Here is a 12,887-nt window from a genome sequence, read left to right on the forward strand (position 1 = left end):
ACCGATGACAGTCGGCCCAATTCTGAAGTTCAGTTGGGTTTTAGCAGGCCCAAGCATGTGACAACCCGTAATTTACGGGCTTAATTATGTGATTAACAAGCGATTAACGCGACAATAAATAATGTTTACGACTTTAATTAGGCATTTGGAGTGCCTGGGAACGCCTATCTGTCTTAAAAAAACGCGAACAGTAGTTCACAGAGAAACCTGTGAAACGTTAAACACCGACAAATATTAAATTTTTACGATATATTTTAGCTTCGTGATTAAAATTTTATATACGTAGGCAAAACCGAATCGAAAACGGACTGAAACGATGACCGACACAATTATTCGTGAATTTTTATTTTAATCGACGAATGAACGCGACAACGACGAATACGATAGTTTTAAGCTATGATGTTACGGGGAGTGCAGGATTTGATAACGGGTCTCGTAGAAAAGTACGGGCCACTAAACACGGGGATTGGGCTTGTGGGCCTTGGGCCCAAGCCCAAAGCCCACTAAACCAAATCCTTATATAAATAAGTATTACCTTTCTTTATTTTGAGCACAAAGTCACAAACACACGAGCAGACAAACAACACACACCCGATTGTCTCTCTCCGGCGAACTAGGCGGCGGTGGAGCCGCCATAGGCTGCGGTGGTCCGGCGAACATGTCCGGCCAAACACCCCCTCCCTCTCCGCCTCACCCGCACACCCACAATCGCTCCATCTCCCTCTCCGGTGCTTTTTCCGGCGACGAACCGGCTCCGATCGGAGCTCCGGCGAGCCACACTCACACCGGTAAGCCCCCCACCTTCTGAGTCCCTCCGATCTACACCCCCACCCCCTTTCTATTTCTGAAACAAACCACCACCACCACTAACCGGTGGTGGTGCGGCGGTGCAACGTAAAGAGATGCGGAGCAAGAGAGTCTGAGAGGTGAGAGAGAGAGAGATGAGAAGAGTATGAGAACCGGCGGTCGATGCCATTGACCGCCGAACATTGTCTTTATCCGGCGAAGTACACCGGTTTCGGGTCCGATTGGTTCAAGTTCAGGTTATTTAGGTAAGTTTCGGTTCAGATTAGATGCTCCAAAGTTTGGCTCAGTTTTGGTCACGGGTCGGTTTCTCGGTACGGTGGTCGGCGACAAGGACCGGCGGTCCTTGTCATTATCCGACGGATTCTGGTTTCTTACGACAAAACTTCACGGTTGAGGAGGATCTGAGAACAATGTTGATGGTGTTGAAGACAGTTGTGGTGTTACGACATCATTGCCGGCGACAGGTGGTGGTTATATTTGTTTCAACTCATATGCGGTATAAATTGGTTGTTCGGGTTACATGGAAACACAGCGGGTTTGGTCTTGGTTCGGTTCACTCGGCTTCAGCTCGTGTTCACCAAAAAATGAAGAGGTGGGTTTTGTTGGCGTCTCGGGTCAGATCCGGTTCAAGTCTCGGGTCATGGCTCGAGATTAGTTCAGATGATGAATTGGTTCAAGTTGTGGTTCAAGTTATTCACGTGACGTTTCGGGTCAAGCTCCAGGTCTGGTCAACGACTCGGTCAACACCTGGTCAACGCTAGTCAAACGTCAAAACGGTTCATGCTCAGTCAAGGCTAGTCAACGGGTATCGGTTCGAGTCGGGTCAACACTTCGGGTCAACTCGGTCAACCGAGTCGACTCAGTCAACAGGAGTCAACCCGGTTGACTCAGTCAACTCACCGAGTCAACTTAGTCCACGCAACGAGTCAACTCAGTCAACTCGGTTGACTCGGTAACCCAGTCAACTTTTTCGGCGTTCGACACGAAGAGTGGTAAAGTTAACGACGAATTAATTTGAATTTATATAGTTGCATTAATTTCGTGAAACGAGCTCACACCGATTCGATTTAGTGTTTAGTTTACATTTTTGTCGTTCTTACAAAAACTATAATTGGTGATTGAATCTTGGTTGATTTGGTTATTGAATTTTGAAATATAACGACAACTTATGTTGTCGGGGCCGTACAAAAACAGAGGAAACTCTGCCCGTTTTTCGAGAAAATTCGTAACCAAAATATGATTTGTTTTAAAAACGATAACTATCAATATCAAGCGACTTTTATGGAAACAAATACAGATGTATATATTATTTCAACGACATTTTATAGTTTTCGAAAACGTATAACGCGAACTATTTTATAAAATAAATATAATAACTTTATATTTATTTTCAAACACCTAAAAACTCGACGATTCTATTTATAAAAAAAATAAATAAATATGGTTGTATGCTTATTTCAAACATCAATCGATTCGGATTTATTTTATAAAATTAAATATATTATATATATATATTTATTTCAAACGCCAAACAACTCGTATTCTTCTATAAAATAAACGTAACTCTCATATTTATTTTAAACGACGTCAGCACGAAAACTCTATAAAGTAAGTATAACCTTTCATATTTATTTCAAACGCCTGAACGGCGTACACATATATTTCGACAAATATCATACGAGACGCGATACATAATACGAGTTTATTATATGTTACTTTCATATAAATATCCTTTTTATCAACATACGACTTCACAACCGAAGCTAAACGAATGTAACTTAATCATTTTCATTAAGTTAACAATTTACGTCAAATCGTTCAGTTAGCGATCCGGTAGAGCTCGGTAACACGTAGATTTGTTACCACATAAATTAGAAACTTATAAGATATTCCATGTTAGAAATATTGTAGAATGCACACTAGCAAGTCAATTCTTGGAAACGACATCACGAAGTCGTGTATAGCTAGATTTGCACAGGAATATCTAGGTGTGTTCATAACCCCACCTTTTCACTGTTTTACATTTTTCTAAATGCTTTCGGGGTGGAAAGACATGCACTTTTTGCAAAGCATACATGAATTACATATTTCTAAACCATTTTACAAGCAAGTTTTTACATACACAAATGGTTTACGAAAAGCTTATGTTTTATACCGGTTTTTCAAACAAGCGTATTTTTCGAAATATGCATACACACAAATTCAAGTTTTCTAAACTACGGGAAAATACAAGTACAAAGAGATACAAGAATTGAGAAATGATACAAGAATTAAGGAATGATACGAGAAATCATGTCACGAATAGGGTACCATAAGCACCATTAATCAACGTATACATTTAGACCGCGGAACAAAAGGTTAGATCTAATGGGTTTCAGGCAACCCCACTCTTGGCCTACTTCTACCAATGAGTGCTTCTGTGTCTCAGTCAAAGTCGACAAAAATGCCTAGGTTTGGTGGCTTCCTATGTCGTGTCACATGTTAATGGCCTTTGTTAGTGCAATATCTGTCTATCGCCTCCGTCAATCTATTCCGTAGCAGAAATCAAAGAAACCGAAGAGTTTTAAGCATTCTAGGTTACAACTAGTTAAAAAGGGCAAGGTGGCAAACTTGTAAATAAGGAGAAATCCTTATAATCCTTGTGCCTATAAATAGCTTATTTAGTTGTAAAGGTTAAGACTTTTGGAAGACTTGGAGCTCATTTGGAGAATTAGAGATCTAGTTGTAGAGAGAGAAAGTCTAGAGAGAGAAAGTCTCTCCAAGTGATTCACGGCATTGTACACGACGTCATCTATATAGAATCACGTTTTCTCGTACGTTATTGAGTGTTCGATCACATACGTTCACGGATTCCGCACGTCGAACGTACGTTACGCAATCGAACGGTATCGAAACCGGTCCTAACAAGTGGTATCAGAGCTAGGAGCTCGATTGCACGATCAAACATAGCATTTTCGTACCTGATTACAGCAGATTCAGAGATCAATTTCATCAAATTCTTCATCTTCTACTCATTTCTTACGGTTTTTACGGAAATTCGTCAAATTGAACGTGATTTTACGGTCCGTTTCGGCTGATTTTCGAGTATGCTGTGCGAAATATACTAGATAAAAACCCTACCAAGTTTCAGATCAAAATTCCAAGCCGTTTGAGTGAAATCGAGGTTTTTCGGTCCGAAATCGCGAAGGAATCAGGTCTGGATCGCTTATTTGGACTTCCTGGATCGCTCGAAATAACCTTCCTGGATCGCTCATACGGACAGGGTGGTTCGCTCGAACGAACAGCTTAGACCGCTCGAATTACAAGTCTTGGATCGCTCGAAGTACAGGTCGCTCGAACGAACATTCGTGGCTCGCTCGAAGGACTGGATCGCTTATCTGAACGGTTGGTCCGCTCGAAAGACTCGAAAGATCTGGTTCGCTCGAAAGACTATTCAGGATCGCTCGAAAGATCTCTTCTTGGCTCGCTCGTCCGGATGAACTAGGGTCGCTCGACCGGAAAAACCTGGTTCGCTCGAACTAACTTGCTGGATCGCTCGAATTGTCCAGCCTGGTCCGCTCGAACTAATCTTCAGGATCGCTCAAATTGTTGTGAAGCTGGTCCGCTCGACTGTACAATTGGGTCCGCTCGATTGACTGATTAATTTTATTGGCTGAAAATTTTGGTCTGATTGATTAATCCAATTAACCTGATTTGGTCCGCTTTTACAACTGGTCCAATTTTACGACGTTGTCCAGCTCGCGAAATTGAAAAATCTGATCTGATCGTGTGGGTTATCTGATCCGATTATCTGGATATATTTGGATTCGCGTTTACGAACATATTCTGGACCGCTTTTCTGTCAAACTGTTTAGACAGGATCGCTTTTGTGAACTGATATTTTTCAAAACCAAAATTTTTCTAAGTGTTGTTTGATTTTGCAGGTACAATCAAAATGGATGATGAACCGATTCCTTGGAAGGATGATCGTACAGAGGAACAGAAGTACCAATACAGGAAGTTGATTGCTGAAACAAAGATTATCAGACTTTCTGGTGTATACTTGGAAGCAAGAAGAGCAAATCGTTGGGATCCAGACAGAAATTGCTATCTTGATCGGTATGGCAATGTGGCGATTGATGACAAAACGCTAGATGTTGAAGCCATCATTCAAGAGTACAAAGAAGATGATGAGTATTGGCAACACAAGTGGTGGGGAACACCAACGTCAAAGATGATTGAAGAAGAAAAAGAGAAAGAGAGAAAGGAGAAAGAAGAGAAAGAGAGAAAAGAAATGGAAGAGAAAAAGATGAATGGAAAATGTTCGAATTGTGAAAAATCAGAAGCAGACAGTGTGAAACTCTTGAAGGATGTGGAGAGTTTGACATTGGAAAACAATTCTCTGAAGATCAAGAAGAAGGCTGATAATGAACAGATTTTGGAGTTATGCTTGAACTATGAAAAGATAAAATCTGAGAATGATAAACTGTTGAATGATTTAAACAGTTTGACATCAGAAAACAAAACTTTGAAAGAAAATGAAAAAGTTTTTGAAAACAAAAGAAAATCTTCCGAAGATGAAGATTTCTGGATTAAACTGGAAAACAAAAGTCTAAAAGAGAATGAAACAAGATTTCAAGAACAGTTAAAAGTCTTGGAAAACGAAAAATCTGTTCTTGAAAATCTTAAAATTGAAAATGAAAAATCAATCAAGTCTCATCTTGAAAGAATATCTCAGCTTGAAAATGAAGCTGAGAATTCAAGGATCAAGATTGAAGAACTTGAAAAGAAGTTGAAAGGTTTTGTGACTTCATCAGATAGGTTGAATTTTCCCTGTCCAAAACCAATCAACTCTGTTCCAATAAGTGACAATGTCAAAAATTTTGACACAGTCAAAATTGAAGATTGTGATGATGTATCTGATGATGAAAAGGAAAAAGAAAAGAAAAGAAAAATATTTTTAGATTTAAAAGAAAAATTTAAAAATACTGTTTTACATTCTACTGAGAAAGGTGAATGCTCAACGCAAAAACCTGTAAAGAAGAGTGTAGAACAGAAACAAAAAGATATAAAATCGGAAAATTTTCAAAAAGAAAATAAAAGCTCATCAGATCATTCATCCAATCACAATAAAAAATCACAAAAATTTAAAAATAAAAACTCACAAAATGTTGGTAATAAGTGGTGCAGGTTTGACCACAGTTCTCAAAAGCCAAATCCAGCTTACAGGAGAAGATGGGATGAAGATTCTTCAAGGATAAATCATTACAATGATAAGAAACAGAGAAATGGTGATTACCACAAGGCAACTCAATGCTATGATTTAAGTGTGTGGTATGAAAATGGTGAACGATATGAAAGAAAGAAGAGGTATGATAACAGAGTGTGTTACTCTTGTGGCTATCAAGGGCACATAGCTGTTAACTGCCAAAGTCAGAGATTTGAAACGAGAAGATGCTTTAATTGCAATATCAGAGGACACATTGCCAGAGATTGCCCAAGGAGATCAATGGGAAGATCGAGGGCTGAATCTCAAAGTAAGGCAAAGAAATCAGTCATAGTCAAGCCCAAAGAACAGAAGGTTCAACAACCTAAAGTTCAGGAAACAAAAGTAAAACTTTCTCAGGGGCAAAAAGACAGACTGCGAAAGAAAAGGAAGAAGGCGAGAGAGTATCTCGAAAGCATTTTGTCCTCGGGTTCTTCAGTTGGTAAGAATAAAAGTACTAATGAATCGCTTCAATCGACTGCAAAGTCAAACAAGCCGAGTTCATCAGTTACAAATTTGAGGACAACAGAGAAAAAGGAGAAAAAGAAACGTGTCGGCGATGAATCTGACAGATCAAAGTCAGACAAGCCACATTCAGGCAATGATTCTTGTTCGACAAAACCAGAAGAGCCAGTTGTTGAGGTAAAAACTATCAAACCCAAGGCTGGTCAGGCTTGGGTGAATCTGTTTAAGTAAAAAACCTGACTTGCCGGAGTTCCCAGGTTGGTAAGTGTGGAACAGGTATCGGCATCTTTCTTGAGAAAATCACAGGTTGGTAAATGTGATATTTAGAATTACAAAAGACTAATCAAGGACATTAAGTTGTACTTGATTTCTCTTTCCGTCAAGTGATTAAAGGAAAACAATGTGATGAAATAACCCCGAGTTTATGAAACAACACACAAAACTAATTTTCCGGAAAAACCATTTTGATTAAAACAAACTTAAGTGTTTTGAAATCATAATGGGTAAATAGTTTGTTGTGAGGGGGAGTTCTGATTGTTTACGCCAAGTGGATGGAAAATTGAAGTGTTTCGATATCAGTTTGTCATTTTATTTGTACAGTTTTCAAATTTTCCTTGAAAATCAAAATTGAAACATATTTTGATTTTAGGGGGAGAAAAATTTTAAAAAAAAATTAGAAAATTTGAAAATTCCAAAAACATTGAAAATTTAAAAAATGAGTTTTGTTGTGAAAAAGAGGAAATGATAGTAAATCAGTGGACTATCACAGCACGCTAAAGAAATGTAATGTCAAATGTGATAAACGGTCTTACTGATGATGTGACGATAGGTTTTCGTACATTTAGTAGATTTATTCGGGATATAAACCTAAAAATTCAAACTGGTGAAATTCGTGGGGAACACTACTTGGATATATAGGTAACCCCTGAAATTTCATTTGAAAGGTCTCGTATTCTGATATACTAGGTGGTTATACTCTATGATGTCTGGGGTATTATTCCGGGACTTCTGCTGAACGGTGGTTCTGACCTAGTCCCTGGCTAATACTTTCACCAAAATGCTTGAAACATAACATTATAGCCCTCAGATTGATTAAACAATAAAATTGATAATCATCTGTTGTAGCTGAAAAGATTCTCTAAAGGGAACAAATTGCAAAAGTCGAAAACTGATATCTCTCTGCGTATACGGAAGTATCGACCTGAGATCCCTCAGTCTTCGCATACCCTAATTTATGTACAAACATCATTGTAGTATTCTTACCTGTAAGACTGAATATTGAGATTCTGGATACGGGAGTATATTCAAGAGGTGGGACACATGAATTGAGCTAAGTTCCTAAAACATCTAAACCGTATCCTGAATAGATTGAAAATTGTGTGAAAATTTAAGAGGACAACTATATCGTCAATCGAGGTGAATCGTTTAGAACTTAAAATGATTAAAGCTTAACGGTGCTAGTGATTTGTCTCAAGAACTGATATGATCCTCTTACACAAACTCACAAAAATATTATTTGTATATATTTGTTTACTGCTTTTTATTCAAAAACAAAAATCCAAAAAAAATTTTCGGAGTGTTTTAGCATAAATTTTTGAAAAGCCAAAAAGATTTTCGACAACTGATTTTGAAGAGCTGATATTCAAAATTCGAGGGCTAATCATGATGAACAGGTTTGGGGAATATGTTGAAAACTTTAAATGACATATATAAATGGTTTATTTGGTTAATCAAGGTCATTTATTTGAACTTGATGTAACTAACATGTTTGTTGTAAATGATATCTACCAGTAAGTTTACGGGAATTAATTGGTTATAAATTTGTGAAACTTATGGTGAGGTAGAGGATATGCAGGTTAACTAGGTTTCAAGTCCTGAGCAGATGCAGAACAAAGCCAGGAATTGATCCTGAACTTGTAAAACGACGAAAGCCAGACTACGATCCCGACAGCTGAGTCTAAGGGGGAGTCTGAAGACGAGCTCAAGGCAAACGAAAGTGTGCAAAGAGCCAGGTATCATTCCTGGAGGAGCTTGTATACGGAAATCCAGGTGCCGATCCCAAAAGCACGAAAGCTTGACGAAAGGGGGAGCCTGAAGACAGATCCACAGGGATTCTGTTCAAGAGAGAGAAAGAGAAGGCACTACGAGATTGACTACGGCAATATCCAAGGGGGAGTCTGTTAGTGCAATATCTGTCTATCGCCTCCGTCAATCTATTCCGTAGCAGAAATCAAAGAAACCGAAGAGTTTTAAGCATTCTAGGTTACAACTAGTTAAAAAGGGCAAGGTGGCAAACTTGTAAATAAGGAGAAATCCTTATAATCCTTGTGCCTATAAATAGCTTATTTAGTTGTAAAGGTTAAGACTTTTGGAAGACTTGGAGCTCATTTGGAGAATTAGAGATCTAGTTGTAGAGAGAGAAAGTCTAGAGAGAGAAAGTCTCTCCAAGTGATTCACGGCATTGTACACGACGTCATCTATATAGAATCACGTTTTCTCGTACGTTATTGAGTGTTCGATCACATACGTTCACGGATTCCGCACGTCGAACGTACGTTACGCAATCGAACGGTATCGAAACCGGTCCTAACAGCCTTGCAACCCATTAACAACATGATACATACAAGGATACATGAATTACACATGAAAACATGATACCTACAAAAATACGTGATTTATACAAGAATACATGATTTATACAAGAATACATGATTTGTACAAGAAAATGATTTTTAAATTCATTTTCTCAACAATACTTCAAAAACCGGTTACTTCAAAAAGATTTATTTCAAATCATTTACAAACAAACTATGAACTCGCTCAACTTTATGTTGATTTTTCGCATGTTTCTTTCTCAGGTTGCATTTCTAAGACAAGGCACAGTTGGAAAAGGAGAACCATGTGGAGTCGAGAACTTAGTGGCGTTCATTTTCTAAAAGACTTAGATTATTTGCTTCTGCTGTGCAATGAAGATACCAGTACAATCACACCGATACTCTGATATTTCGGGGTGTGACAGATTGGTATCAGAGCTATAGGTTACAGCGAATAGGGTTTCTGTGGAGATACCTAGGCTCTAACCTCACTTTCCTCTGGGAACTTATATACTAAAACCTAAATACATACAGAACGCATAGTACTCGAATATGGTCTCCAACCGTTGCCGAAAAACAAACTGTCAAAATTTTGTTTTCAAACATACGCTAAAGTGGTGTTTTATAACACAGTACACAAAACAGTTGCATACAGTACACAAAACTCTAAGAGTTTAGGAAACATGCATTTAAGACCTTCGGGAACTCATGTTGAAGTTCAGGTCATCACGTAGGAAATGCGAATATCAACTCGGGCACACACTATTATCCATATTTTCTACAATGTTTTAACCGCCCGAGCAGGCATCCTATGCATAACGAGACGCTAGTGCACAGGTATACGTAAGCTATACATCAACGGAGGTTGAAGTACGTCACATACGACTTTCGAGGAAGCGGCAGTTTGGCACGCGGTCCTGCAAACGACACAAGTCATGCTAAGGAAAAGACGTATGTCTTCGCATTCCCCCTAACTCAATAGCGACGAATACGCTTTGTTTGACATTCCGTGGTAATGTCAACTAAGAACCGATTATCACATGCAACCCCAGGTAAAGTCCTTAAATTTCTTTATTGAAATTTCGACTTTCACATTTACTGAGTAGATTTTCGCATCTCTACTCCTCTTAATGGTCATTGCATCACAATAGCTTCTTCATTATAGCGAATGTTTATTTGCTTCATTTCTTGAAAATTCATCTGTTACGCATGCATCGTTTGTTACGCATGTGGTTTCGTTTCGAATAAAGCGTTTCATTGAAGCTCAAATATTGTTTCGCTAAATCTAATTGTTGATTTGTGATTCGAATGACCTGCATTATTGTAGTTGTTGGCTTCCTCGTTATCAGGTCAACACATTTTCTTGAAATCCCTTTCTTTTCAAGTTACATACATGGTTTTTGTTGTGACCATGCCGAAAGTTTTCTTGTCGATACATGCAATTATTGTCGGCTTGCGCCGAAGTCAAATTCAATTGTTTGAACCGGTTCATTTCACATATTCAATTCAGGACACCATATGATGTATTGAAAACATCATATTCGAATTCGTTTTAACAAGCGTTTCAATGTTTTGAGTCGAAGTAGACTTGTTTGGTCTACGACTCCATTAAGTCGTTTGTTAACTTCGACACCTTGTGGTGGCGTTTCGCTAAATTGAAGCTTGCGCTAATCTCATGCACAGATTTAATTATCTATTTATTGATTTAGATTAAATCCGTTTCGATTTATTATCACGCTTTCATTTGACTTCAAACGCAGGTGATACTTGTTTGATCACCACTATTATTGAATTATTTTTTATCACTACGACACCTTGTGGCGTCGGTAGAACTTGCAGCTTGGGCTGATCATGATCGAGCATTTCATGAAAAACTATTTCGTTTGGGCTTGTCGATTCTAAGCTTCTCCTAGCGAATGTTATTGTTTCTAACATTCATTTGCATATTGTAAACGTCCACTTGGAATTCTATTGGTTGAAATTTCCTCTTTTATTGGACCCCTATTAACTTGGTCACATTGGTGACTGTATCAGCATATCTCGTTTCCTTTGACATTATTCAAATTTACTTACGCATAACGTAACTCTGAGGAGTTAACGTAGTCTATATTTCGAGGACGAAATTTTATTAACAGGGGGATAATTTGACAACCGGTAATTTACGAGCTTAATTATGTGATTAACAAGAGATTAACGCGACAATAAATAGTGTTTACGATGCAAATTAATTTAATTAGGCTTTTGGAGTGCCTGGGAAGGCCTATCCATCTTAACAAAACGCGAACGGTGGTTCACAGTGAAACCTGCGAAACGTTAAACGGCAACGGATTGGAACCGAACAGAATACTGATAACGCCGATAAATATTAAATTTTTACGATATATTTTAGCTTCGTGATTAAAATTTTATACCCGTAGGCAAAACCGAATCGAAAAACGGACTGAAACGACGACCGACACAATTATTCGCGAATTTTTATTTTAGTCGGTGAACGAATGTGACAACGACGAATACGATAGTTTTAATCTATGATGTTACGGGGAGTGCAAGATTTGATAACGGGTCTCGTAGAAAAGTACGGGCCACTAAACACGGGGATTGGGCTTGTGTGCCTTGGGCCCAATCCCAAAGCCCACTAAACCAAATCCATATATAAATAAGTATTACCTTTCTTTATTTTGAGCACAAAGTCACAAACACACGAGCAGACAAACAACACACACCCGATAGTCTCTCTCCGGCGAACCAGGCAGCGGCGGAGCCGCCGTAGGCGGCGGTGGTCCGGCGAACATGTCCGGCCAAACACCCCCTCCCTCTCCGCCTCACCCGCACACCCACAATCGCTCCCTCTCCCTCTCTGGTGCTTTTTCCGGCGACGAACCGGCTCCGATCGGAGCTCCGGCGAGCCACACTCACACCGGTAAGCCCCCCCACCTTCTGAGTCCCTCCAATCTACACCCCCACCCCCTTTCTGTTTCTGAAATAAACCACCACCACCACTAACCGGTGGTGGTGCGGCGGTGCGACGTAAAGAGAGGCGGAGCAAGAGAGTCTGAGAGGTAAGAGAGAGAGAGAGGTGAGAGGAGTTTGAGAACCGGCGGTCGATGCCATTGACCGTCGGACATTGTCTTTATCCGGCGAAGTACACCGGTTTCGGGTCCGATTGGTTCAAGTTCAGGTTATTCAGGTAAGTTTCGGTTCTGATTAGATGCTCCAAAGTTTGGTTCAGTTTTGGTCACGGGTCGGTTTCTCGGTCCGGTGGTTGGCGACAAGGACCGGCGGTCCTTGTCATTATCCAACGGATTCTGGTTTCTTACGACAAAACTTCACGGTTGAGGAGGATCTGAGAACAATGTTGATGTTGTTGAAGACAGTGGTGGCGTTACGACATCATTGCCGGCGACAGGTGGTGATTATATTTGTTTCAACTCATATGCGGTATAGGTTGGTTGTTCGGGTTACATGGAAACACGGCGGGTTTGGTCTTGGTTCGGTTCACTCAGCTTCAGCTCGGGTTCACCAAAAATGAAGAGGTGGGTTTTGTTGGCGTATCGGGTCAGATCCGGTTCAAGTCTTGGGTCATGGCTCGAGATTAGTTCAGATGCTGAATTATTTCAAATTGTGGTTCAAGTTATTCACGTGACGTTTCGGGTCAAGCTCCGGGTCTGGTCAACGACTCGGTCAACACCTGGTCAGCGCCAGTCAAACGTCAAAACGGTTCAGGCTCGGTCAAGACTAGTTAACGGGTATCGGTTCGAGTCGGGTCAACAGTTCGG

The 12,887-nt window shown here is 39.7% G+C and overlaps 1 protein-coding gene across 1 annotated transcript; it reads left to right on the forward strand.

Moving 5' to 3' along the window:
- Positions 1 to 563: 563 nt before the first annotated feature.
- Positions 564 to 12,640, forward strand: LOC118485109 (chromatin assembly factor 1 subunit A-like). The gene is made up of 3 exons (XM_035981359.1): positions 564 to 1,799; positions 4,731 to 5,274; positions 12,556 to 12,640. The coding sequence occupies exons 2-3, from the start codon at positions 4,742 to 4,744 to the stop codon at positions 12,638 to 12,640; spliced, it is 618 nt and encodes a 205-aa protein (XP_035837252.1). The 5' UTR covers positions 564 to 1,799; positions 4,731 to 4,741.
- The last annotated feature ends 247 nt before the right edge of the window (positions 12,641 to 12,887 follow it).

The sequence above is a fragment of the Helianthus annuus genome, chromosome 12 (assembly GCF_002127325.2).
Source record: "Helianthus annuus cultivar XRQ/B chromosome 12, HanXRQr2.0-SUNRISE, whole genome shotgun sequence".
Classification (NCBI taxonomy): domain Eukaryota; kingdom Viridiplantae; phylum Streptophyta; class Magnoliopsida; order Asterales; family Asteraceae; genus Helianthus; species Helianthus annuus.

Bases quoted from the DNA above. Each gene is read 5' to 3' on its own strand.
- LOC118485109 (XM_035981359.1), top strand. From the start codon at position 4,742: ATGGATGATGAACCGATTCCTTGGAAGGATGATCGTACAGAGGAACAG. The intron at 5,275-12,555 runs GTTGAATGATTT...TATGCGGTATAG, and splicing joins AAATCTGAGAATGATAAACT to GTTGGTTGTTCGGGTTACAT.